Source organism: Orycteropus afer, unplaced genomic scaffold (genome assembly GCF_000298275.1).
Source record: "Orycteropus afer afer isolate SDZICR_OR568_19922 unplaced genomic scaffold, OryAfe1.0 scaffold00498, whole genome shotgun sequence".
In the NCBI taxonomy this organism is placed as follows: domain Eukaryota; kingdom Metazoa; phylum Chordata; class Mammalia; order Tubulidentata; family Orycteropodidae; genus Orycteropus; species Orycteropus afer.
Window position 1 is genome coordinate 1,717,886 of NW_006922085.1, and position 27,171 is coordinate 1,745,056.

Genomic DNA, 27,171 nt, shown 5'->3' on the forward strand with positions numbered 1-27,171 from the left:
CGAGGAGCAGGCGTGGTGGAGACTGTGTATGGCAAGAGTGTGTGGCGGGAACAGAGGGCCTGTGTGAGAAGAGATAATAGACTGAGCTGCAGAGAAAGGGGTGCTGCCTAAGACAGTGCTGGAGGGCCAGGCTGTAGACTAACTCTGTCTAATTGAACTTTGCCAGATAGAAAGGTCCTATATATGCCCTAGGAGCTCTGGTAGCATAGTGGCTAAGGCACTTACTGCTAACCAGAAGGCTGGTGGTTCAAACCTACAAGCTACTCCTCAGAAGGAAGATGGGGCAATCTACTACCATAGTGATACTGCCTTGGAAACCCAAGGAGGGGTCGCTATGAGTCGGGTCCCACTCGATGGCACATAACAACAACAACAACAATATGTGCCCTATCCTACATGGTAGCCACATGTGGCCATTGAATACTTGCAGTGTGCCTAATGCAATTGAGAGATTGAATTGTTGATTTTTTAAACACTTTAATTCAAATTTACAGCCACATGTGGCTGGGGCTACTGTGTTGGACAGCATAGCTCTAGATTATGCAGCCTGTACCAGGCTGTTGAACAGCTGCAGCATCAGTGTGGTATATGAGGGATGGATAGCAGTTGGAAGTCTGCAATGAGGACTTAGCAAGGGTGATGCCTGGATGGTGGTTGGGGGATGAGAACAAGAAAACTAGCAGGCAAAAGAGGATCCTGGAGCTGAGGACAGAGGTTCTGGCCCTAGAGGTGTCAGTGGTACTTGTGACAGGAGATGTTACCAAGCCATCAGTTGGTGGAATGCTCTTGGGGGGATATGGCATAGGGTTCTTTGAGTATGACCTAGACCTAGTGTAGCTTACTGCTGAGATGAGTAGAAGGCTACCTCACTTAGGACACTTTGGTCTGACTTCCCTAAGGTTGAGGCAGTTAACTGTGGTTCAACAAACATATAGCTGGCATCTGCTCTTTGGCAAGCCCTGAGCTGGGCGCTGGGACACAGAGGGAAGAAGACATGGTCTCTGTCACATGACCCTAGGCCTACTGTCCAAGGATAGTATCTACCTTCCCTGTATAGGAGCTGGGAGCCCCTGTATGTGTATGGATTTGTGTGCACCTATCCTCACCTGCCCCCAAGCTTTCCTGCCATTTCAGGGTTGGGGTCAGGTGTGGGGGCCCTTAGCTGGCCTCATGCAGATGGGCTCTGCCTCTGGCTCAGTCCCCAGAACCACTGAGAGATGAAAGATGGCGTCCAAGGGGGCTGGCATGTCTTTCACTCGCAAAAGCTATAGGCTGACTTCGGACACCGAGAAAGCCAAGGTCACAGGTAAGGGCTGGGAGAGGGTGCTTTGTGTTGGGGAAAGGAGAACAAAGGGGCAGAGGCAGCAAAGCCCCAGCTCTGACGAGCGTCAGGCCTTGCTGCACCCACTTGTTTGTACCTGTGAGCCAGCTATCTTCCCTGGTAACCATGGAGCAATGCACCCAGCATAGGTGATCTTGTGACCCCTGTGACTGGCTGAGGACCTCTGGGGCTGGCTGAGGCTGTGAGTTGTGCTGACCATGTGACCCTCTTCTCTTTTCCAACCTGTGGCCCAGGTATTGTGCATGAGAAGCTACTGAATGACTATCTGCACCGCATCTTTTCCTCTCCGGATCATGTGTCCTCCATAGCCACCAGCAGGTATGGTTGGGTACCTCCTCACTCTGCTGGACAGACCAGAGGCCAGAGGCTGCAGGGGTCATGGGGAAGGGGAGCCTAGGCTCTAGGCAGATTGACTTGGTTCACTTAGCTGCTCCAGCCACAGTTTCAGCGAGAGTCTGCTTCGGGGCTCTGCTGCTTCATCTCTCCAGACAGTACTTGTCCTTTCCTTCTGAGGGTGTGTGGAGGTCAGGCACGTTCAGTGCTCAGCATAGCACCTACTCCACACTCAGCATCTAGTCCTGTGCCCACCTGCCGACACTTCTCCCTCATCCTGACCCCTTGTAGCCTCTTCCTGAACTGGGGAAGTATAGGCCTCATCAGGCCCTTCTCCTTGCATGTGTAATGCATTTAAGTTTAGTCTGTACAAAAGTTATAAACATGCTTTAGCAGAAACTTAGAAACAGATTTAAAAAAAGAAAGGACAGGTATCTATCACCTTATGATTACTTGAATGTGACTTCTTTCTGTCTTCTTTGTGTCATAAGGTGCTATATGTAATTTAGATAATGGTGTATAGAAATTTTTTTTTTCTTTTTAAAGTTTCTGTCATCTTCAGTTTTTTTTTTTTAAGTATCTTTACTGAGGTATAATTATAATTAACATATAATAAACAGCACATATTTAAAACATACAATTTGATGTTTTGATACACGCACGACTTGTGAAACCATCAAGGTAATGAACATATCCCTCACTTCCAATAGTATGTAAAACTTTGAATCCTATTTTTGCAACTAAATGTTATCCCATGAGTGTTTTTTCACATTAAAAATTGATCCTTTAGGCCAGGGGTCTGCCGTGGTCATCAGCACTGCTCTGGTTTGGAGGGTTTTTTTCTTTTGTTAACAGTGCTGTGAAGATATCTGAGATTGGGATCATGTGGTGAGAGCATTTGACCTTCAATCACTTTTAAGATTGTTGCCAAGTTACTTCTTCAAAGGGTCATGTAGATCCTTATTCCTTGCAGTGAGGCATGGGTGTCCTGTCTCTCTGCCCCTCACCAGCCTCAACTATTCTGTCTTTCACAGTTGCTTTCTGAGCAGGCACAAAAGGCAGCATCATTGCCTGTTCCTTTTAAGTGGCTGTAGTCATCAGAGGGTTCCTACTTATGGAGGCCTAATGCCTACCCCCACCCCAACCCCAGTCCTGGCTGGTTCCCAGGGTCATCTGATCCCTGCCTCATGTGATACCAGAGATGGTCCCGCTGCTGCCAGTGCTTCGGCCGCCAGGAGGGAAAACAGGTGGTGAGGCCATCAGTCAGTTGTTATGGGGATGGAGGGCCCTGGGCTGGCACCTGGGAAATCCAAAAAGGGCAGGCAAGTGCTGGGGTTGACCAAACAGGGTGCTGTAGGCACTCGCGGAGGCTATAGCTCAGGCCAGCTGCCCACAACTGTGTGCAGTGTACTCTCAGGGACAGGCACAAGATGAGCAGGCTGCCCAAACACGTGCCTGCAAGAACTACTCTTAGATAGATACATAGAGATAAATATTGATTTGGGTGAAGAGAAGGGCAGTGTACCTGTGAGTGAGCAATATGGTGGCATTGAGGAAGAGAAAGACATAGAGAGGTACATGGGAGGTACAGACAACAAAGATGAACCCTTTTGCACATACAGTCCTGCGTTGTCAGTGAAGGCAAACATTGGTGGGTAGATGGGTGGACCGGCTGAACTAGTAGGTATGTCTGTGAAGTGGGGAGTGTACCCAAGAACATGTATAGGGTTGGCAGACAATGGTCCTATAAGTTTATGGGTATGATCTGAATTCCCAGGTGTATAGTAAGCTGACAAGAGGCAAGGTGGTAGTCACTGCTTGGTCACAGCCAGCTACCCAGAGGGACCAAGTAGTTGAACCTGTGGGCTCGGGACCATAGTCACAGGGGACATCAAGCTCAATTGGCATAACATACCACACAAAACATTGTTCCACCTCCTACTTTGAGGAGTAGCGACTGGGATCTTAACAGCTTGCAAGCTGCCATCTAGATGCAATGATGGGTCTCTCATCATCCAGAACAAAGAAGAATGAAAAAAAACAAAAATTCATGGATACAATCAGTCCTAGCGACTGGTACACCATCCAGTCTGCAGCCTGTGTGACTATGAGACCAGAAAAACTAGATGGTGCCTGGCTACTACTGTCAACCACTTGGAAGAGGATCTATGTAGGAGAGCCTGGATAGAGAGGGAGAACGATGTGGAACAAAACTCAAAATCATTTGGGGAAAAAAAAAAGGGGGGGGGGGACCAGGTTTGCTGGTCTGATAGAGCCTGGTGTAACCACTGAGACTATGGTCCCTAGCTGCCTGTCAGGTCTGAAATTGAACCCACACCGGTGGCTTCCAGCCAAACAAAAGACAGGCATATGAGTTGAACATTTACCTGAAGTAGATACACTCCTTGGAGACAACAATCATGGAAGAAAGAAGGGCTGCTTATGCACAGGGAAACAGCTCAGGGGGCAAGAGGGCATAGAGGGATGGACACAGGGAAGAGGTAATTAACCAGGAGAAAGTGGGAGGGGAACTGTTGCATTGTGGTAAATTGTGGTCAATGTCATGAGACAAAGTGTATGTGAACTGCTGTAGGGAAAGTGAATTTGCTCTGTAAATTTTCACCCAAATCACAATTAAAAAAAAAAAAGTATTAGGGATAAATAAAGCAGTAGCTATAATTAAAAAAAAAAAAAAATTTAGAGACATCTCTGTTAGCCCTGGGCCCATTAGGTTAATCAGAGACACTGCTGCAGCCTTCCACAATGGTGGCTGGGGACCCCACTGTGGGGTTACTACTTGGCCTTGGCCTGGGTCTCAACAGAGGTGAGGAGGAGGCTTTGTGCATCTCCACCTCCTGCAACGTAGGGTCGTTAGTGGCTCATAACAGAGGAACACATGGTCCCTGAGCTTGGGCTCGAGCTACCTTGCCAGCGCTTGGCCCATCTAGATCCCTTCCCAGAGCTTCCCTCTGTTTGACATGTGAGGTCAGAGTCAGGATTAGAGGTGGAAGAGCAGGTGCTGGTAGCTCTGAGGGCTGGGCCCGAATAAGGCATCAGGTCTCTACTCTCTACCCCCACACACACACACACTATTATTAGCAGCTGAGCTGAGGACAGAGCTGGCTGCATTGTATAGGGTCCTTTCTCATTTGGACATTTGTGTCAGAGGGGGCACCTGGAGAGATTTTCCCAGCTCCTTTGGTAGCACAGGTGGTGGGTGGCTGTGCCCTCCATTGCCCATCCATGTGTAAAGAGGTGCAGGACAGAACCACCCACTGGTTCTAAGAACAGACAGCTGAGGCCTTTGTATCACCATGTGTATCTGATTTGACATAAGGACTGCCCTGGGTGGGTGATGGGTAGACTGGAAGTCTGCCCAAAGGAACTACAGGTCTGTCACTAAGGGTTGAACTAGCTGGCCTTTGTACTGACCACCTTGGAGGCTGGCATTTCTGAGTCTTCCTCTTCCAGACAGAATCAAAGCAACTGTCTTTGACAGTGGCCACATTGTGGGCTATGCAGGGAGCATAAATTATTAGTCCTTGTTATCCTCTGCAACTCTGACATATAGCCACTGTTTCTGATTTACAAGTCAGTGGATTATTAAGACTTAGAAATGGCTCTTGTTTTGTGACAGTCCTGAGGTACACCAAATTGGACTGGTCAGATTTTTGGTTTCTGACCCCCAACATGACAGAGTCTAGAACTGGGCATGGCCCTTTTTCTAGAATCTGGGCAGCCACCTTCTGAAACTTAGGGAAAAGGGGATGGGAGAGGAGTTTAGTGTCATCTGGCTGGTTTCCAGGACGTGTGGACCCCTCACAGCCTCTCGTTCTCCCAAGGAAACCTCTGAACTTCCAGAACCTGCCAGAGCATCTCGACCAGCTGCTGCAGGTGGATGATGAACATGAGGAAACCCAGGGTACGTGGCAGCCCCTGGGATGGGTGAGGGCTGAGGCTGGAACCTGGAGGTGGCTGCCCTGGTGAGTTCATTGCACCCTATGTGTTCTGCCAGCCCCTCTACCCTGCCGGACTCCATACCTCTTCTCTTTGCAGGACAAGATGAAGGGCGGCTTGGCCCATCCACTGTGGTCTTAGACCACACAGGTGGCTTTGAGGGGCTTCTCCTGGTTGATGACGACCTCTTGGGGGTGAGTGAGGACAAGGTGTAAGATCCCAGGTCCAAGTCCTTCCCAACGCAGCACCAAGTTCCTCCTGATGTGGCCCCAGTCTCTGTATTCATTCTGATAGGACTGTAGCCACATATCCATCCTCATGTGGCTCCAAACCTTCCTGACCCCCTCTTAATGTGGCTGCAGCCCCAAGCCTCTCCTATCATGGCCCTGGCCCAGACTCCCCTGCAACACAAATCCTGCTTCTCCCACCTGTTGGGCACAGTGCAGTGTGGGCCTGAGGGGAAGCCCACACCTTCCCTGCTTTTCACCCAGGTGATTGGGCATAGCAACTTTGGAACTATCCGTTCTACCACATGTGTATACAAAGGTGAGACCGTGCTCTGTTGTGGCTTGGGGAGTTGGGAAGAAGTTTGAGAACCCAAGCCCGAGACAGGAGGCAGTCTGTCTACCTGTGAGCTCCTAGCCCCTGACTTAGCTCTTTCCAGGAAAATGGGTCTACGAGGTGCTCATCTCCTCCCAAGGGCTTATGCAGATCGGCTGGTGCACCATCAACTGCCGCTTCAATCAGGAGGTACGCACCAGGGAGGGGCATTCCTCTCAGGGAGATCACCCCCTGTACAGGTGTCATTGGGGCCTGGGCAGCCCCTGAGACTGTCCAGGACCAGGGTCTGCTCAGGGTCCTAAACAGGACTGCCTTCCGGTGGAGGAATGGGCCCTGCCCTATCCCAAGGCACCCCACCTTTCCTGAGAGCATCAGCCCCCTTTCCTAAAAGCATGTCAGTCCAAGGTTGGTGGCTGGTGGATTCTGGCCCTGCTGCTAGCCTTTGAAACCTCACAGGTGTCTCTTCTCCAGGAGGGGGTTGGAGATACACACAACTCCTATGCCTACGATGGCAACCGGGTGCGCAAATGGAATGTGACCACAACAAATTATGGCAAGGTGAGGGCCCAGCTCCTGTGACACCTTCCCGTGTCCATCCCCATAACTTGGCTTGATCCCCTGGGCAGCTATGAGGGATCGTAGGGCACCAGGGCTGGGGATGGGAACTCAGGTCTTCCATACTTGTGGCCAATCTACCCCTGGTGGCAGTGGAGACGCAGCAGAAGGGGCAGAGTGGACAGGCTGTTGGGCTTCTGCACGTCTGTAAGACTCCCTCCCCTGGGCAGGCATGGGCAGCGGGGGACATCGTGAGTTGCCTGATTGACCTGGACAACGGTTCTCTGTCCTTCTGCCTGTGAGTCTCCCACCTCTGTTCACAAGCCTAGCCTCCCAGCCACTGTAAAGGGGCCAGGCCTGAGGGTAGGCAGCCCCAAACAGACTGCCCCATCTTGGCCACACCCTTTGTAGCACTGGTTTACAGGTCTGCCCTTCTGCTCCAGGAACGGTGTGTCGCTGGGTACTGCCTTTGAGAACCTATCCAGGGGCCTGGGCATGGCCTACTTCCCAGCCATCAGCCTCTCCTTCAAGGAGTCCGTAGCCTTCAACTTCGGCAGCCGCCCCCTGCGATATCCTTTTGGGAAGATTGCTATGGGCTGCTTGGGAGCTCTTGGGGAAGCTGGGGTGACGGGCTCCCTGCCCCAGAATTTCTGTGGGCTGGTGGCAGGCCCTGGCTGCAGCAAGGAGTGAGTATCCTGCAGCTTAGGTGGCTGCTGAAGACAACAGTCCTTACAACAGCCTTGTTAGGTGAGTGCCATTAATACCTCTCTCACAGATGAAGAAGCTGAAGCAGCAAGAGGAGTTACATTTCACAGAGAATACAAGTGGGAGAATTGTGGGCCAAACCAGGCTGTCTGACTCTACAACCCTGCCTTAGAGCCCCTCGCCCCTCCTCAGGAGTCACAATGGGGAGGGGGGCAGGTGTGTCTAGATCATGGCTGCTGGCTTAACTCTGTGGCACCTACCCAGTGGCAGGCTACCGACCCCTGCAGGACCCGCCACGGGCTGACCTGGTACGGGCACAGAGGTTGCTTGGCTGCTTCCGGGCGGTGCTCAGCGTGGAGCTGGACCCTGTGGTGAGCCAGAGTCTGGGTGAGCAAACTGGGGGCCTTGCCCAGCTCTCTGCCCCTCACAGCCTCCTCTCCCTTGCATGCAGGATGGACGGCTGCTGGTAAAGGAAGGTTCTGAGTGGCAGTTGCAGGGCCAGCCCACCGTCCTCCTGACGTTGGCCCACATCTTCCAACGTTTTGCGCCCCTCCTGGTGAGAGGACACTTGTGAGCAGGAGAGGCAGGTCATGGTAGATAAATCCCTGCTTAGGGCTGGGATGCTGAGTGGTGTGAGGTCCAGGGCCATCACCAGACCTCTCAGACTCTAAGGACAACACCCTGGAGAGGAGGAGATGCTTCTAGCTGAGAGTATCAGGATATCTAGATAGAAAATTGAGAGAGCAGTGATGACACAGGCCAGGAGAAATGCATGTGTGAAGCCCCAGAGGGATGTGGCCAGTGGCCCTTCTTGTCCTTCAGTCAGACCCTGGAGAAGGGCTCATCTGTGTGCTGGGGTTACTCAAGGGGCCCCAAGAGTCAGTCTGCCTGTGGCCAGAGCCTTCAAGCATGGCCTTAGCTGTGTGTCAGGCCAGTGTGCCCTGAGTGGGGCAGAAGGGCACTACCTGATAAGGGCTCACCCTTGGTGCAGCGCATGGTATACCTGGTGGAGGCTGTGCTCATGAGCTTCTTGCTTGGCATCGTGGAGTCAGGCATACTTGCAAAGACACAGGCGGTGGTACACCAGATCCTGGACCTCTTGTGGCTCTTCATGGAGGTGAGGCCCTCGATTCTCACTCCCCGGGGCTCAGGCGACGATGTCAGGCTCTGTTGGGGTGGGAAATATAGGCTGGGACTTACAAAAGGCCCCAAGAATGGCAGCCCTGGAGCCTGCCCTTGGGCTGTGGTAGGTGCATAGCCAGGTATCTCTCCCCCAGGACTACGAGGTCCAGGATTGCCTCAAGCAGTTGATGATGTCCCTGCTGCGGCTATATCGGTTCTCGCCCATCGTTCCAGACCTGAGCCTGCAGGTGGGAGCCCCTGCCCATGCCCCTGCCCTGAGTGTCCTGGGCCTGGCCCACCTACACTGAGCACCCCTCCCCACAGATCCACTACCTGCGGCTCACTATCGCCATCCTGAAGCACGAGAAGTCCCGCAAGTTTCTGCTTAGCAACGTCCTGTATCCTCCCCCTTGCTGCCTAGTGGCCATACATATGGTACTGACATGGGGTCAGGAGAGACCAGGGAAGGCAGTGTCCATTTGGCCAGGGGTCCTTAGGGAAGCTCAAGAAGACCAGAGTCCCCCAGTATGTGAATCACCTGTCCCCAGCCCCAGCCTGCCCAGCACTTTCTCTACAGAACAGTGAAGGTAAAGAACTAAGGCCAACTAGCCAGCCTGGGCAGGGTTTCTACACGGTTGTAGATGCTTGAGCTACGTGGAGGTACAGGGGCCATCAGGGCCTGTTCTCTTCCACCAAAGCACTGCATTCTTTTTTTTTTTTTTTTAATTTTTATTGTGATTTGGAGGAGAGTTTACAGAGCAAGTTCATTTTCCATACAGCAGTTTATACACATTCTGTTTCATGACACTGACTGCAATTTCTCACAATGTAACAGCTCTCTTCCCACTTCCTCCCTGTAGTTACCTCTTCCGTATGTCCTTCCCTCCCATGCACTCCTGCCCTCCCCTCTAGCTGTCTCCCTGTGCATACACAGCCCTTCTATTCTCCCACGACAAGGAGTATAACTACTTGGCATAAATGTTCACCCCACATGGCTGTCTGTTTGGCTGGAAGTCACAGGAGTGAGTTCAATTCAGACCTGAAGGATAACTAGGGACTGTAGTCTCAGGGGTCCCACCAGGCTTCATCAGACTAGCAAACCTTTTTTTGGGGGGGGGGGGGCTTTTTTTCTTCTATGATTTTGAGTTTGGTTCCACATTGTTCTTGCACTCTATCTGGGCTCTCCACTGATCCCCCTCCAAGTGGTTGACAATGGCAGCTGGGCACCGTCTAGTTCTTCTCATCTCATGGTCATATAGGCTGAAGATCACATGGTCTACTAGTCCTTTGGGCTAATTATTTCTGTGCGTCTTTCCACCAAAGTACTGCATTCTTATCTATGTTCCAGGGCAAGGGTTCCTACAAGACCTTTAAGGAGACAGCTTTTCCCGCTTCCCAAAAAAGCTGAGACCTTTACAAGCAGGAGGGAGAGCCTGGTATTGGGGTGCTAGCTGGGAAGTCTGTGCTCTTGGCCATCTTCTAAGTCTGGGGTCTTCCAGCCTCCAACCTCACTGCTGTCCAGTTGATTCGACTCATAGCTACCCCTCCTTGGATTTCTGAGGCAGTATCTCTACAGAAGCAGATTGCTCAGTCTTTGTTCCAAGGAGTGGCTGGTGGGTTTGAGCTGCCAGACTTCTCGTTAGCAGTGAGGTGCCTTAGGCATTATGCCACCAGAGCTCCCCTTCCAGAGTTGGGGTCAGGGGAGAGGTCACCAGCCCCTCTCACCAGCCTGTCCCACAGTCATCTGTTCTCATGACAGGCCTTCCTTGTGTTCCTGGTGTTTATCAGGCTTGGGAGGCTTGGCAGCCACAGCTTCTTCACATGACTCAAGGTCTGGAGGAGACAGGAATATAGCAGTGTTGGCACTCTTGGGGGCGGAGAGCTGTAGGGGGCACATCCAGGGTAGGCATTGTTTGAGAGTGCTGAAGAGGGAGGACTGATGAGGATGTGCAGGGCACCCTTTGGTGAACAGAGCTGTCTTAACCACTGCCAGCTTCGATGTGCTCCGTTCTGTAGTCTTCTTTTACATCAAGAGCCCCCTGCGTGTGGAGGAGGCTGGCCTGCAGGAGCTCATTCCTACCACCTGGTGGCCACACCGCTCCAGCAGAGAGGTGAGCGACCCCAAGTGGGCAAGCAGTGAGCATGTTGAGGGCTGGCCCAGGATGTCTGGGCTACCTGGCACTTAGGATGCGAGACCCCTGCTCTAGCTCTGGTCCCTGGACTCATGGGGGTGAGGGTGAGGGTCTTCTATCTGAAGTAGGCCTGGGTGAGCCTTGCTGTCTCCCACCCAATCTCTGCCCAGGACAAAGAGAGCAAGGAGGTGAGGGAGGAGACTGCAGAGGAGCGGCTGCGGAGGCGTGCCTATGAACGGGGCTGCCAAAGGCTCAAGAAGCGCATCGAAGGTCAGCCCTGATTCGGGCACCGGCTGGGGGTGGGGGAGTCATGGGCATGTGTACCTGGGAGCACTGGGCTGCACTCAGGAAACCCTGGTGGTAGAGCTCTGGCCCGAGCCTGCTGCCTGCTCTAACCCCTGAGGGTAAGGCCCAGCCTAAAGAGGCCTCAGCATCGTATCCCTTCCCTTCCTCCATCCTCTAGTGGTGGAAGAGCTACAGGTCCAGATCCTGAAGCTACTATTGAACAATAAAGACAGCAATGGGGTGAGTGACTCCCTCCAGATCCCTGTATGGGTCCTGGTGGGGAAGGGTGCTATGTTGGACCCCAAGGTAGGGGTCAGGATCAGGAACTGGCTGGTCAGGAACAGCACTGAGCTAGGCCAGTCTGGGGCCTGATTCTCAGCTCATCAAAGCCTCGTTTTCCCCTCCCTGGAAGGGTGAAGCTTCTAGGTACATCTTCTTAACCAAGTTCCGAAAGTTTCTGCAGGAGAACGCTAGCGGCCGGGGGGTAGGTGCCTACCTGACCAGACCCTGGCTGGGTTGCAGTGTCCAGGCCCCTGGCTTCTGGCCCCTCTCAGCCTGCCTTATCCCTGCCCAGCCCTTCCCTCTCTGCTTAGCCCAGGATCTTGGGGCAGGGCCTTGGGTGAGGATGGGACTGGGTTCCAGGCTGCACAAATGCACGTATGCTGTGTGCCCACAGAACATGCCTATGCTCTGCCCTCCCGAGTATATGGTCTGCTTCTTGCACCGGCTGATCTCTGCCCTGCGCTATTACTGGGATGAATATAAGGCTTTGAACCCCAGCACTTCTTTCAGTGAGGGTGAGTAGGGCTGGGGCCTCGGGTCAGCAAGGCTGGACAGATTGGTGTGGAGGGAGTGGGGAAAACTGCCTCCTGCCCAACTGAGCCCACCCCCACCTATAGGTGGCCTCCCCACTGGGCCAGTAGGAACCATGTTCATGCTGAGTGTCCTCACAAGCTCCTGAATCCTCTGTGCTCCCTCCCTCAGTCCTGCCCCATCTAGTCTCTGAGCAGCCCTTTGTAATGGCTGCCTTGGATGGGCTCTGGAGTATTAGGGAACACTGTATTTGTGTAAGACAAATCTCTAAGGGTCAAGGGAAGCCTCACCTGCCCTGGATTGGACTGGGCTAGGTCAGGATCCTCTCTCTTCTCCCAGGTGACTGTCAGCCAAGAATGTCCCGTTCATCATAACTGTGCACTTGTGAGCACTGTCCTGAAAACAGGGAAGGTGGGGCTGAGTTCCGCCCACCCATGCTATCTCGCTGCAGGTGGCCAAGGCCAGGGGGCCTGGCTATGCTGGGCCAGAGTAGAAGAGAGGTCTCTGGGAGGGTCCTTGTGCTAGGCCTAGACTAGTTGACGCAGCCTCTCCAACTCCTTGCAGAGGCCTACATCCCACCTCAGATCTTCTACAATGGCAAAGTGGACTACTTTGACCTGCAGCGCCTGGGGGGCCTCCTCTCTCATCTTCGGAAAACCCTCAAAGGTAAGTGCTGGCACGTGGGCCCTGGAGCAGGTGTGGGTGAGGATGGGTGCTGAGCTATTCTGTGCCCACCAGAGGGCGCGTGAGGCTCTTGAGCCTCTGTAGGAGGGAGATGCTAACTGGCATTTCCCTGCCTTGTTTGGGTCTTGGGTCCACCATCATCTCCCTGGAGCAGCCACTGCAGTCCTGTAATGAAATAAGGGGACAGGTGTGCTCCAGAGAAGGAGACTCAGGGATCTTGATGGGGGTGCAAGTGCTCCCTAAACTGCCTTCCGAGGGTGAATTCACCCTGGAAGTCACCCAGTGAAAAGGGCACAGCGTGACCAAGAGCAGGGATGCGGACACAGCCCCATGTGGCCTGGAGATGGGAAGCAGTTGGTGTGCTGGCATAGAAGGCAAGGCAGAGAGTAGTGGGGAGGCCAAGGGGTCTCTGGACAGAGTCTCAGGTCCTTACAGGCCACGCAGCAGGTATGGACCTGCCCCAGGGGATGAGAGTACAGTAGAGGAGTTTTTTTTTTTTTTTTTAAATACATATTGTGTTTTTGGTAAAAGTTTACACAGCAAATTAGTTCCCATTTTAATAATCTCTACATAATTTGTTTAGTGCCATCGTTTGCATCTTTCACAGTGTGGCAACTTTCTCATTATTTGCATTCTAATTGTTCTATTTCCAGTAATCTAGTTTCTCTGCCCCCTTTGCCTTCCCATCTTTGGTTGAGAGTAAATGTTGGCCATTTGGTCTCATACAGATAGTTTTTTAAAGGAGCACAGTGCTCTTGGGTGATAACATTTATTCTGCAAGGGAGTCTGCATTTTAAGAAGCTCCCTCTGGCTGCTATGGTGTGGAGAATGGGCACCAGCAGGGAGAGGGACTGCAGAAGGAGGCTGCTGTAACAAATTCAGTGTTGAGCTCAGTGTGTGTGAGGTGCCCAGAGACATAGCTGGGAGCAAGGCTGGGATGCAGGCAGAAGTGGTGTAGTCAGTTGTCAGCATGGCAGTATAGACCAGCCTATGTGAGGCCTGGCTCCCTGGAACTGTGCAAAGTGAAGTGAGCACCCTGGGGTCTCAGTTTGTTTATGGGGCCAGATAAAGGAAGGAGATGATGGAATAGTCAAAGACATAGGGAAGGCCCTGGAAAGGGCAAGGTCATGAGCACCAGTGACAGGGGAGGTTGTAATCAGAAATGCCTCCTGCTGAGGAGTCAAGGAGGGGCCCTTGGGCTGCAGAATAAAGATTGGACTGGAGGGATTGAGGGACAGGCACAGGGTCAGTGGGGCCCTGTAAGGCTTCCTGTAAGCCAGCTAGTGCTTCCCTGCTGTCCTGGTAAGTTCCAGCTGGTGGCCATCACCCATCCTCTGGCCTGAGCACTCTCCTGCCTTGCCTCCTAGATGACCTTGCCTCCAAGGCCAACATCCTGATTGACCCACAGGAACTCCAGGCAACCACCATGGATGACCTGGATGAAGATGAGGAGCCAGCCCCAGCTGCGGCCCAGGTGCCGCGGTAGGGGCAGGTGGGGGGCTTCTCCTCTGTCACATGGGAAGGGGTATCACACAAAGCCATCTCCCCCTCCATGCAGGCAAGGGGTGTCTCTCCAGGCGGGTTCCTTGGCTGTGGGTGGAGACAAGAACCCTTCCTCCCCATTCCCCAGCCCCATGGATCAGAGGGAGCCCTAGGTGGCCCCTGGTCCCAGGGAGCTGAATGGCCTCTGGCCTCCTCTCTCCACCGCAGCGCCCCATGCAGGCCTTAGCTATGGGGGGGGCTTTGCCCCTGCCCCGACCTGGCTGGCTCAGTTCCCCAACCCTGGGCCGAGCCAACCGCTTCCTCAGCACGGCGGCCATGAGCCTCATGACCCCACGGCGGCCTCTGAGCACCACGGAGAAAGTGAAGGTCCGCACACTGAGCGCAGAGCAGAGGACCCGCGAGGACAGTAGGTGCCAGGCAGGGCAAAAAAGGACCCTTCTACTGTGTACAGTCCCGCCCACACATACCCTAGGCAAAACCAGGGTACACCCCATGCCCTTCCGGCCCTGTGGCCTGGCAGCATCTCAAGGGCGCAGGAAGCACACTCTGAGGGCAGAAAATCGATGTTACAGAAATAGGTCCTGGAGCTTCTGGGCCTTGCCCCACCCCCTCCCCCATGTTCTCCCTGCAGGTCCCTCCTTGGGCACAGGAAAGCGGAGAGCAGATCCTTCTGTGCCATGAGGCTCATCCTGGTCCCATAGGCTTGGGAGAGAGCTGGGATAGCCTGACCCTGACCCTGCCCTTCTCCTACTCCCTAGTCGAGGGCAGCCACTGGAATGAGGGCCTGCTGCTGGGGCGGCCACCTGAAGAACCGGAGCAGCCCCTCACTGAGAACTCACTGCTGGAAATCCTCGATGGTGCCATCATGATGTATAACCTCAGTGTCCACCAGCAGCTGGGCAAGGTCCTGCACCGTGGGTTGGCCATGCACGTGTATAGGGGGTTCTGCCGTGCGTGCATGCGTGCATGTGTGTGTGCACACATATACCTGCGTGTGCACCCATGTCTGCAGAGTTGCTTATGGGTGAATGTGCCTCAGTAAGAATGGTTTCTGCTGACACTATTTAGAACTGACTTGGTTGACTTGTGGGAAAGAAGGTGCCCTAGGCCTGAGGTTGGAAGCTTGGCAGGACTGGGGTCCAGGCTGGCTCTGGAGAAGCTTGAGTAGGGTACACAAAGGTCACCTCAGATGTGTGGTACCCAACACTTTAGATGGTGGGCGTGTCTGATGATGTCAATGAGTATGCGATGGCTCTGAGGGACACAGAAGACAAACTCCGCCGGTGCCCCAAGTGGGTAAGTTCTGAACAGGCAGGTGGGTCTTTGGGGGTGGGTGAGAGAGGCAGCTTGCCCACTCGGGGCCTCAGGGCAGCCCACAAAGGAAATCTGGGCTGTCCTGGCCCTGCATTTAGGGGCTTCCCCAGCAGTCTTTGTCCCTACCCCCATCTTGACCACACCAAGACAGTGAGCTTAGGGCTGGCAGCGGGCCTGGCAAGGCCCAAGCCCCATCCACCAGCTGCAGCCTGTGCCAAGCCCCCCTCACCCCAGCCCACTAAGTGCTGATGCACACCCACTCTCCTCATCAATTATGGATTCCACCCTGAGTGCTGCCTGGGCCACCACTTGCAGATTCAGCAGGAAGCAAGGCCTGGCCCCCCACACATGTGAGGACCCCTCTGCTGTGGCTGCCCTGGCCTGAGGAGTGGGGCCAGGCATGGCTAGGTGGGGCTTCCCTGGCAGTCCCACCTGTCCCCACTTGTCAGAAGAGCCCCAGGCCTGACCCAGGCGAGAACAGCTGCTGGAGCTCGGCATTGAGTTCTGGGGGTGCCTCAACTAGGGGCTTGTGGACACCCAACTAGATCTTACTTCTGTCACATGAGAAGATGCCCATGCCCTGTTCTGAGACTTGCCCAGGCTCACTGGTGGATCAGTGGCAAATTAGGGTTTTGAAGGGTGAACCCCAGGTCTTCTAACCCTTTGCATGCCCCAAGCACCAACAGAGCCTCCCCTCTCAGACTGGCAGTGTGATGACAGACCTCAGGCCTGGGGTAGGGGAGCTGAAGCACGAGGCCATATCCTGATTGTCCTCCTTTCCCCTGGTGTGGCAGAGGAAAGACATCCTTGCAGAGTTGACCAAGAGCCAGAAGGTTTTCTCAGAAAAGCTGGACCACCTGAGCCGCCGTCTTGCCTGGGTCCATGCTACTCTCTACTCCCAGGTGTGTAGGGGTGGCCTTGGCCCACAGCTGTCCCCTTTCCAATAATTTTTTTTCTGAACCACATGCTGACTGGTCACGGGTTGGGCAGGGCTCCTCACCGCTTCCTTTCCTGGCTCATATGGGCCCCTCTCCTCCCCCTTGTACCATTGTTCCATTTTCAGACTCCTGGTTTCACTCCAGCTAACGAGTCCTTCCTTTGAGGAACAAGGTCTGTCTTCTCCCCTGCCTGTCCTCCTGGTTCCTTGGCCTCTCCACCCCTCCCTGTGCATCAGGGGCCCTGTGGCCTCTCCCCGGGCCTCACCCCCACCGTCTGTATCTGCTTCTCTGACTCACCACCCACCCATGAGGCTACTCTTATTTCTCTGCTCACTTGATCATTCATTCATTCATTCACTCAACACGTGCCCAAAGCCTGGAGTAAGGCAGGTGCTATCCTGGACACCTAAGAGGTACGGTAGTGATCTGGAAAGATGAGTTTCTGCCCTCCCAGGGCACTTGGCGTTCTGGGGCAGACAGTGTACTCCCACTGTGACCGTACTTTGTCCCCCAGCTTCTAGACCCCCAGTCGTTGTTGCCCCTCCCACCCCACCTGGGACCTCTCCCCATAGTGATGACCTGTGGCTCTCCCAAGTGTTCTCTCTCAGCACATCTGGCCACCTCTTGGGCCTGTCCCTTGGGGACCCATCTGTCCAGAGTATCCCATCTCCAGCCTGCTGTCTTCTGCTTGGTGTTTCTCCTGGTGGCTCCTCTCTACCCAGCCCACCCTTCGCCTCTCCTCCTTCCTCTCTTGGTGCTGCAGACAACCTTGCCCCCCAGCCTTAGGAAGATGGTCACTGTCAGAGGGAAGCTTCCTCCCCTCCCTACACTGGGGTCAGTGCCTGCCCACTTGACAAGGTGACCTCTTCACCCCCCAGGTACCATCGTCTAAGGAACTTTGCCCTCCTGTCTCAGCTTGCTTTCTTCTGCATCTTCAGCACTCACTCTCCTGCATTCTCATCTAGTTTCTCCCGTTAAAGGAAAACACGTGATGCCTCTTCTTGACTCTTCCTGCAGCTACCACTCTCTCTTCCCTTCTCTGTTACATGTCTCGTAGGAGCCATGTTCTTAGCTCCCTAACCCCCTCATGCTCGGCCCAGTGTAGGCTCCTCCACTCTTCTAAAATACTCTCACCATGGTCTCTGTCAACCTTCTGATCCCCACCTTACGAGCACATCTATCCTCATTGTGTTGTCCTCTTGGTGGCGTCAGTGCCATTGCCATCCCCTTCCTCACACTCAGCCTTACCTGGCCTTCTGTGGCAGCAGGCTTCCCCCTGGGCCCTCTCGGCCCCCCTGCCATGTGCGCTTCTTGGCTCAGGTCCCCTCTGACCTCTCGCTCACACCTTCTCCTCAGGCCCTTGGGTTTTAGGGCATATAAAAGAGCTGGTGTGAAGTCCAGATGCTCTGGCTTCTCATCAAGAGATGCAGATGCTGTAGGCCTAGGTGAGGGCCCATGGCCTCATGCTGGTTGATGGCCCCACCTGTGCCCCTTGCTGACATCCTGACATAGACTGAGAACATGGGAACCACACTGTGGAGAAGATTGTGCTTGTTTTCTCTGGCCTCTGTGCCACCAGCACTCATTTCCCCACCCACCTTCTTTGAACTGCAGATTTCTATCTGCCTTCTCAACGCGTTTTCGGGAGCATCTCCAGACACTTCGTGCTCCGTATGTCCCAAGCCACTCTCCACCTCTGCCTGGCAGTAGGCCTGCTTCTTCAGTACCTGTGACCTCCATGGAGGCTCCATCCCCCACCCCACCCCCGAAATGTGGGCCCCATTCTTGTCATGTGCATCAGTGCAGCCCAGAGAAGGCAGGGCTTCCTTGCTGTCCTGTTCCACTTACCCCTACAGCCTCTGTGCCCTTGGCAGTGTTCAAACACACTCTTCTGGGCATGTCACCCCTTTGCCTAAAAACTTCTGTGCCCTTACAGAATGCAAACCAGGGCTCAGGTAGGTCCTCTCCAGACCCAGCCACACAGGCCTTTGTGCTGCTCAGTATTCCCCTCCCCTTCCTGAATCACTGCTCCAACTTCCTGGATCCAGGTCTGAGCTCCAATGTCATATTTGTGAGGAGACCTTTCCTGACCCTCAGACCAGGTCCTGCTCCCTGTGACCCTCCATGTGTGTCCGTGCAGGAGAAGATGTTAGACATCTACTGGCTGCTGCGCATCTGCCTGCGGACCATCGAGCATGGCGACCGCACAGGCTCTCTCTTTGCCTTCATGCCTGAGTTCTACCTGAGTGTGGCCATTAACAGCTATAGTGCCCTCAAGAATTACTTTGGCCCTGTGCACAGCATGGAGGAGCTTCCAGGTGAAGGGGCCATCAGGCTGGGGGCGGGCACAGAAAAGCGACCTTTGGCTTGAAGTCTTGGAACCCTGGTCTGAGCCATCCATGGCCCAGCAGCACCTGTCCGCATGGGGAGGAGGAGGGCAGCTCCTACTCTACCCAGCCTGTATCAGACAAACATTTCCAAAAGCCCCACATGGAAAGTCCTGCTCTGGGACCAGCAGCCACAGAATGAGAGGTTCCTGCTGGTGCCAAGAGAGAAGCAGACAAGAGGCTACAGAGGGTGGGAGCCCCCTCTAGTTTTACTCCCTTCCTGGGGCTGCTAACAACTGCTGTGGTCCAGGAGGTAGCTGACCCCTGACCCTCCTACCCTGGCACTGGCCATGGTCTATGGCCACTCTTACGGGGGAGAGTCTTTTATCCCTGTCACTCACAGCAGGCTTCTTGAACATCACTGATTCTAGGCGGGACTTGGCAGTTTATGTCTACAGCGTGGTGTGGGCTGTCCGGCCCCTGGCCTGACCCCCTGCCACACACCAGGCCTAGGTTCGGGCTTTGTCCTCAGAGGCAGAGTTGTGGGAGATCGAGGGGCTTTGAGTAGATGGGCTTGAGTCCAGGTTAGGACTCTTGCTAGGACCTGCCCTCCCCAACAGTGAATTTGTGCCATAGTCCTTCATCACCTGCTGGTGAATGCCATGTGCCATGCCCAATGACCCCAGACCCTGGTCCAGGCCCAGTCTGGCCCTTGGAACCTGCTACTCAAGCCCACCCACCCTGCCAATGGACAGGCCTGTCTTTGGATCCCTGCCTCTGACCAACAGCTCCCACTACCCTACCCTACAGGCTATGAAGAGACCCTGACCCGCCTGGCCGCTATCCTTGCCAAACATTTTGCTGACACACGCATCATAGGCACTGGTGAGGCACCCCACAGTGGGCTGGGAGGATTGGGCAAGATAGCACCTCTGGCTGGCTGTTTTTAGTGCAGAATGCTGGTCAGGTGGGCATGAAGCATGGGGCCGGGGCCTATGCTGGGCACCTGTGAGGCATGACCTCTCCCAGCAGATATCCGTGACTCATTGATGCAAGCTCTGGCCAGCTACGTGTGCTACCCACACTCCCTGCAGGCTGTGGAGCGGATCCCTGAGGAGCAGTGAGTAGAGATGAGGTATAGGGGTTCATACACCTGCCCTGAACACCATCACACCCAGCCTCACCCTGTACCCACCACCTTTTGCCTTTGCAGGCGCATTGCCATGGTGAAGAACCTCTTGGCGCCCTATGAGCAACGGCCCTGGGCCCAGACCAACTGGATCTTGGTGCGGCTCTGGAGGGTAAGCCTAACCAGAGGGGTGGTGGCTAAAGCTAACTGGAGGGAGAGGTTGCCCTGTCCCACTGACCACCTACTGACCCCACCCCCAGGGCTGTGGGTTCGGGTACCGCTATACACGACTGCCACACCTCCTGAAAACCAAACCTGAAGATGCTAATCTGCCCAGCCTCCAGAGTGAGTATCCAGTCAGGCAGCTACTCGCCTACCGTGCTGGGCTTCTCTCAGACTTGTCCACTTCTCCAGAGGGGCCCCAAACTCCCCAACACTCTAGGACTATACCCCCTTATGGGCCAGGGTGGTGTGAGGGACAAAACACCATGCTGTGTGTGCCTTTGGGTACAAGCATTCTGCGTGAGTCACAGTGACAAGGGCTAGCATCTTCCCAGGCTCACACATGGTGAAGATCCTATCCCTCACTCACTGAGCCACCTCCCTCCCAGGCCTCCAGCCTCACCCCAGCACCATGTCCAGTCCTGAGTCGGGGGCGCACAGACAGGGTCAGTCAGGGCCCTAGGTAGTAACCATGGGGCTTGCTGGAAGTGGGCCCATTTGATCAGGAACCAACTGTGCTCTTAATCCGGGGATCCAGCCAAGCTTTGGGAGCCTGAGGACCTTCACCTAGGCCCGTCCAGGGGTCTTGGGCTGTCTAGCTCACAGGATCTACCTGCCACATGCTGTTCTCAGTGCACATGGTGGCTGTCCTTGCCCCATGTGGTATATTTCTGCCTTTGTGGGCTGTAGTTTGGTGTACGGGGTGTTCTCAGAGCAGCCAGGTACCTTGTGCAAAGTCACACAGCAAGTCCTTGCCAGATGCCTTGGCCTTGCCCTGGGCGGAACTGAACTATAAATGGAGAGGTGGCAGTGGGGCCAGGTCTGCATCCTGCTGCTGCAGGGACTATTGATTTGCATTGGGAGGGGCAGGGGAGACATGCTGGTCCTGGCCTCGGCTGAGGGCTCTGGTTACTGCTGCCTGCCAGCCCGACTTGGCGCCCACCCTTTTTCATATGCCAAGGCCAGGCCAAGGGCAATAGAGGACAGGCGAGAACAGCAGGACTTATGGCAGGGCTCTGGCTCAGAGCAGACCCTTAATGAAGCTGGCCTTGATACATATGGGGAGCAGTTAGGCCCTTTCTAAGTCTAACCCCATATGAAGGGTTATGCTCAGGTTGTATGGCTGTTCCAGGCCAAGGGGCCTCCAGGGTTAGGGGAGTAGTGTAGGGTGGAGACAGAAACAACTGCAGCTGTGGCTTGCCCCACAGAGGAAGCAGGCAGATGCAGCCCTGACCCCAGGCAGTTCAGCATCCTGTCTCCCTGCTCTCATGAACTATGTGGTCCTAGGGGGCAGTCTTTCTGTCCTTACACCAGCAGCCCAATTGTGAGGACAGAGGCAGATAGGCAAGGGTCATTTCAATGGCATCCCTGATGACGCCACTTCCCTGGGCCCCAGCAGAGCCCTGCCCCTCCACCCTGTTGCAGCAGCACATGGCAGACCTGCTACGGCAGGGTTCTGACGTGGCACCCAGCTTCCTCAACAGTGTCCTCAACCAGCTCAACTGGGCCTTCTCAGAGTTCATCGGCATGATCCAGGAGGTGAGCTATGATGGGGCCTTGGGGGCTAGGGTGATGTTGGGACAAGCCGTGGTCTTCTGAGGTAGCCAGCCCCCCTGGCTGACCACTGACTGGCCCCCTGCTGTGGCTCAGATCCAGCAGGCAGCTGAACGCCTGGAGCGCAACTTCGTAGACAGCCGGCAACTCAAGGTATGTGCCACCTGCTTTGACCTCTCGGTCAGTCTGCTGCGCGTCTTGGAGATGACCATCACCCTGGTGCCTGAGATATTCCTTGACTGGTCCCGGCCTACCTCTGAGATGCTGCTGCGGCGTCTCGCGCAGGTGTGTCCATCTGGGCAAGCAGGGTGGGAGCCTGGGGATGCCCCAGTGGCAAGACCACCCATCTACCAGCAGGCTCCTGTGCTCACAGCTGCTGAATCAGGTGCTGAACCGGGTAACAGCTGAGAGGAACCTGTTTGACCGAGTGGTCACCCTGCGGCTGCCTGGTGAGGACTCAGACACCCTGTACCACAACATCCCCTGGGCCTCAGTTCCTCTGGGAGGAGCAGTGATGTCTGATCCTCCAGGCTGTGTCGGCACAGCCAGGTCCATGCCCCAGCCTCCACTCACCCTTCTATGAGGGGACAATCAGGAAGTAGATGGTGTCACCTGGGTCTGGAGGCCCTGTGAGGTGTGTGAGTATGTGGCTCACCCCTTCCTTCCTTCCTTCCTTCCTTTCCCCTTAGGCCTGGAGAGCGTGGACCACTACCCCATCCTGGTAGCAGTGACGGGCATCCTGGTACAGTTACTGGTGCATGGCCCAGCTTCATGGTGAGTGTTGGGGACAGTGGGCCCCTTGAGAGCCAGGTGTGTTTGATGGAAAGGAGGCTGAGTAGGGCATCTCAGTTTCCTTATCTATAAAATGGACATCAGTACCAAATTTTTGAGGCAGAAGAGAGGTGGTGAAGTGTGAACTGCCTGAAGACGTGGCAGTAGCAGCTCTGGGTAGGAGAATCCGGGACCCCAGCAGAACAAGGTGTCCTGGCCAGTGGTCAGAATCACTGGCTGTGGCCATGCCTCAGGCAGAGGCAGGGGAGCCAGGACTTTCATGGGGTCACCCTGAAATGGTAAGGCCTGGTGGCACTATTAGGGTTGAAAGCTGAACACATACACACACACACACACACACACACAGAGGTATCTGTATCTGCAAAGCCTCCAGGCACAGTCACGTCCTACCTTTATTAAGAAACTCCATGACAGCTGGGCACAGGACCCCCACAGGGGCCTAGCTCAGGCCCCACACGCAAGAGGTTCCCAGACCCCCTTTCTTGCCTCCCTGAAGTGGGGGTGGTGAAATGCATGTGAAGCCAGGGCTCCGCCTCAGCCATTAGGCTGAGACCAGTGCCAGCCCTAAAGAGGCTCCAGCCCTCAAGGGAGAGCGAGTTCCAGCTCAGTGCGTTCCCCTCCCAGTTTAGCCATATTCAGCAGGCTTTCTGCTGCTAAAGACCTGGGGGAACAGGCCATGGTGCCCCCTCAGCGCTGCCTTGTGAGTTGCAGCCACAGGATGGGCTTTGCTTGTGCAGCATCCAGATCCCTCTGGCTAGAGTGCAGGGTCAGCCAGTGTTTCTGACTCAGGCCAGGCCCCCATGGTCTCTTCAGGAGCTGTGTCTGCCTAATGTCTGCCCACCAGACTCTGCATCGGGTTGTGAAGCTTTAAGTAGGTTGGATGTTGGTGGACAGGGAGTCCTATTTCACAGAAGGGAAAGTTCCTTTTCTCCTTTTGCTCTGGGTGTGAGTGTTACAGCTTCTTTCTGAGCCAACTCCTGTTTCCCTGGGGCCCACTCCCTCCCGGCCCTTGGGAGGGAAAGTTGCTTCAGCTCTTCAGCACCCCACCTTGACAGCTGCTGGGGCTCTAATAGAAATGCTCTTCTAGAGGGCCTCTGTCTCCAATCCTCATGGGGCAGTTGGGGACCAGGAGCTCCCAGGGCAAGTGGGCACAAATAGGCCCTGCTAGGACTTGGGGCATGTAGGTCCTTTGTTGGGGCGGAGCAGGAGACAGCCTAGGGCCCTCAACCCCTCTGTTGAGTAACCACCCTAGTAAATTGTGAGACCAGGCTCAGGGCTTCCCATCAGCACCTGCCAATTATCTGGACTACAGCAGGGAGCAGGGCAAATAGCAGGCAGGGTGGTGGCCTGGGTGGGACTCTGGGCAGCCTAGGTCATCACAGGACCCTCAGAGCCTGTAGAGCTAGCAGACTCTGAGCTGACCTTGAACTGTAGGCCCCCAGGGTTGCAGAGGTCAAAGTCCTCAGCTACAGCCAGCTGCACCCGGCCATTGAGGCCCCTCCTGCCTGGCTCCAGAAAGACCACGTGCTTGTGGGTGCTGGCCTTGCGGCTGGGTGCGTCTGGTGATGTGGTGCTGAGCACCGAGGACTGTGCGCTCAGTTCCTGGAGAGGACTGGGTGCTCGTGGCCAGCGGCGGCAGTGGCAGATTTGGTGACAGCAGCGGCAGCAGCCATGGCAGGGTGGCATGAACAGGTAGAGCAGTACCAGCACTAGGCCCACAGCACAGCCCAGCAGCGTGGTATAGCTCGTGTTGAAGGCCTCAGGCTCAGGGCGTGGATGGTGCACACTCACGTTGTATTCATGCGTCTGGTTGTGCAGGCGGGGCCCAGTGGCCAGGCACACAAAGATACCCTGGTGTCGTGGCTGCACACTGCCGATAGCCAAACTGCCATCAGTCAGCACCTTGATGCTACCATCTTGAGATCCTGGTGCCAGGAGCAGCTCATGCTGTGGGGAGACCCAGGCAATGCGTATGGCAGGAGCACTGGTGTTGCAGTGCAGCCGGAGGGACCGGCCCACTTGCACGTGCAGCTGTTCTTCGGGCTGCTCTAAGTCATGAGCAGTGGCAGCTGAGCAGTTCTCAAAGACACGGCTGTGGTCAAAGAAGCGCACGCGGGACGAGCGTACCTTGAAGGCCAGGCACATGTACTCATGTGCAAAGTCACGCACAGCACTGAGACCCCGCTGGTGCCAGCGCCACAGCAGGTGGTACAGGTGGCAGTCACAAGGCAAGGGGTTGTTGTGCAAGTAGAGGCCGTTCTTGAGAAAGGCTGGCAGTGCAGCCAGCTCAGGCACTGGGATTTGCCCCAGCTGGTTGGAAGAGAGGTCCAGAACATGTAGGTGGGTGGCACCAAGACCATGCAAGTGGTGGAAAGAGAAGGAGGTGAGTTCGTTGCAACCCAGGTAGAGTCGGCTGAGAGCACCCAGGCCATGAAAGGCATGTTCGTCCAAGTGGGCCAGGCGGTTATTGAACAGAAGCAGCATCTCCAATGCCCCTAGCCCATCCAGGTCGTGGCGGCCAAGTGTGCGCAAAGCATTAGACGATAGGTCAAGCAGCTGCAGGCCGCTGGCATTAGTAAAGACACCACGACCCAGTGTGCCGAGCTCGTTGTGGCCTAGGCGCAGAGCACGCAACTGGGAGAGGGGCGCCAACCAGCCCGGGCGCAGGCGCTGGAGAGCGTTGTGGCTGAGGTCGAGGTCTGCAGCAGTGGCGGGTAACGCAGCCGGTACATCCTGCAGCCCAAGGCCTGCACAGCTCAGCAGGTCGGCAGCACAGACGCATTTGTCGGGGCAGTTGTGGGGTGCGGGGGGTGGTAAACTCTTGGGGGTGCCTAAACCGACGCGCAGCATGCACAGCAGTGTGCCCAGCAGCACCAGCCACGCCATGGCGATGTCAACCAGAGATGGGGTCAGGGCAGCTCCTGTGCAGGCTACAGCTGCCTCACTCACCCACCTCTGCTCAGGCTCGACGTGCGCGACGCAGAATGGGTCATGGCCGAGGAGCCGGGACGCGGCTTTGCCCCCCACGGGTGGCTGCTCCCGCTCTTGTTCCCAGGCGGCGGTGTGGAGCCGCGCTTCGCTTAGCACTGCTTTCCTGCGTTCCCCTGGCTCTCCCCAGCACTTCCCTGGTCACTCGGCTAAATACTCGCCCGGGAGGCGGTGGCTCAAGGGGCGGGACCACAAGCCCTCATTGGGTTCCTGTCAGGAGGGGCGGGGCAGGCGCAGCTGAAGTCTCCGCGTGGCCGCCAGGTGGGGCACGAGCCTGGTCCTAACGTCCCCAACAAGCGTTTGGCTAGCGGCTTTTCGCAGCGCTTATCTCCCTAAAATGTCAGTCTGCCAGGACATAGGCTGGTGGAAGGAGTCTGGGAAGCATTATCTTTAAGCCGCTGCTATTAATTCTTAGTTTGTGTTTATTGGAGTGATTTTTAAGGGTTACTGTGTGTCACAAGGCTGGTGGACTTTTAAGGTAGCTCCCCCTGAGCCCCCTAAACTGACACCTGGACAACATGAATTCTTCCTGGGATCCAGGACTTACTAGGCTGGTTTTTTTAAAAAAAAAAAAAAAAACAGGGTGATAGAGTGGGATGAAGGGGTAATTGCTTTCCCACAGAACCTGAGCCCCCTGACATCACCTTTGAACCCTCCCCCAGGTCAGAGAGAGCCACTTCCGTGCTCCTGGCTGATCCCTGCTTCCAGCTCCGCTCCATATGCTATCTCCTGGGGCAGTTAGAGCCCCCAGCACCTGGCACTGCCCTGCCTGCCCCTGACCGGAAGCGCTTCTCCCTGCAGAGCTGTGAGTGGAGGGAAGTACCTCCTTCTGTGCAGAACTGGAGGGGAGGTAGGGGTGGCAATGAAGTGGTATTTGGGGCTGAGTCAGGCCAAGATTCTCAAGGAGAGCAAATTTCTAGGCTGGGGATACTCAAGAGGCACAAAGTTCTAAGGCCACATTTGGCCTGACATCCCCTCCCATCCCCCCAGACACAGATTATATCAGTGCCCAAGAGCTGGCCCAGGTGGAACAGATGTTGGCGCACCTGACCTCTGCATCTGCACAGGCAGCAGCTGCCACTCTGGTGAGTGTGGTCACAGCAACATGTTCATGCCACTTGAATGTACATAATGGCATGAGATAGTTTGTGTCCATGTCAGTCTGGGGATCCAAACCCAGCCCACTCTCCTCCCTGCAGCCTACCAGTGAGGAAGACCTCTGCCCTATCTGCTATGCCCACCCCATCTCTGCTGTGTTCCAGCCCTGCGGACACAAGTCCTGCAAGTAAGGGGGCCCTGTGCACTGGAAGAGGGATTGGGGGGGTGGGGGGACAGGGAGTAGCAGGTACACAGAGCAGCCCTCATCTTTTTTCCTGTGGTAGAGCCTGCATCGACCAGCACCTAATGAACAATAAGGACTGCTTCTTCTGCAAAGCCACCATCGTGTCTGTGGAGGACTGGGAGAAATCAACCAATGCGAGTACCACCTCCTCAGCCGCCTAGCCCTGTCTAGCCCATACAGCCTGCACCATCCTGGATCCTGCACCCTCAGATCCAGCCCAGGCTGGGCCCTATTTATGAGCTCCCCTTGCCCTATTCCCCAGGAGCATCCAACCCCCACTTGCCTATGTGTAGCCTCATTTGTGGGAGCCCAGCCATGGCCCTAATTGTGCCTGAGCTTGACTTTCAGTCAAGGCCACAGTGAGTATTAAATTATTATTCCATATAGCCCTGGCCCCAGGCTTCTTGAGGAGAGGGGCTCGTGCGGTTCATCCAGCAGGGATCCTGCCAGATACACCCACTAGAAGGCAGGTGTACAACATCAGCCTCATCCAATCTTCCCCAAACAAATGGCAATGAGTCCAGGGACTTCTGATGTGTGAAGCCAGTATTCCCTTGCTGATGGGGAAATAGG

At 55.2% G+C, this 27,171-nt stretch overlaps 2 protein-coding genes across 2 annotated transcripts; one reads left to right on the plus strand and one right to left on the minus strand.

Annotated features, from left to right (window-relative positions):
- Positions 1 to 1,224: 1,224 nt before the first annotated feature.
- Positions 1,225 to 26,759, plus strand: RNF123 (ring finger protein 123). The gene is made up of 38 exons (XM_007955348.1): positions 1,225 to 1,306; positions 1,576 to 1,660; positions 5,518 to 5,597; positions 5,732 to 5,826; positions 6,124 to 6,178; positions 6,297 to 6,382; positions 6,665 to 6,751; positions 6,979 to 7,046; positions 7,192 to 7,317; positions 7,710 to 7,824; positions 7,905 to 8,009; positions 8,445 to 8,570; positions 8,731 to 8,823; positions 8,900 to 8,973; positions 10,569 to 10,686; positions 10,878 to 10,977; positions 11,171 to 11,232; positions 11,405 to 11,476; positions 11,669 to 11,789; positions 12,370 to 12,471; positions 13,857 to 13,963; positions 14,200 to 14,398; positions 14,751 to 14,896; positions 15,205 to 15,288; positions 16,101 to 16,208; positions 18,385 to 18,562; positions 19,382 to 19,456; positions 19,604 to 19,691; positions 19,785 to 19,872; positions 19,961 to 20,045; positions 21,322 to 21,461; positions 21,573 to 21,761; positions 21,850 to 21,925; positions 22,166 to 22,250; positions 25,919 to 26,061; positions 26,247 to 26,341; positions 26,456 to 26,541; positions 26,639 to 26,759. The coding sequence occupies exons 1-38, from the start codon at positions 1,225 to 1,227 to the stop codon at positions 26,757 to 26,759; spliced, it is 3,945 nt and encodes a 1,314-aa protein (XP_007953539.1).
- AMIGO3 (adhesion molecule with Ig like domain 3) lies at positions 23,637 to 25,154 on the minus strand. Its single transcript, XM_007955364.2, has one exon. It carries the CDS (start codon positions 25,152 to 25,154, stop codon positions 23,637 to 23,639), a length of 1,518 nt encoding a protein of 505 aa, XP_007953555.1.
- Positions 26,760 to 27,171: the final 412 nt, after the last annotated feature.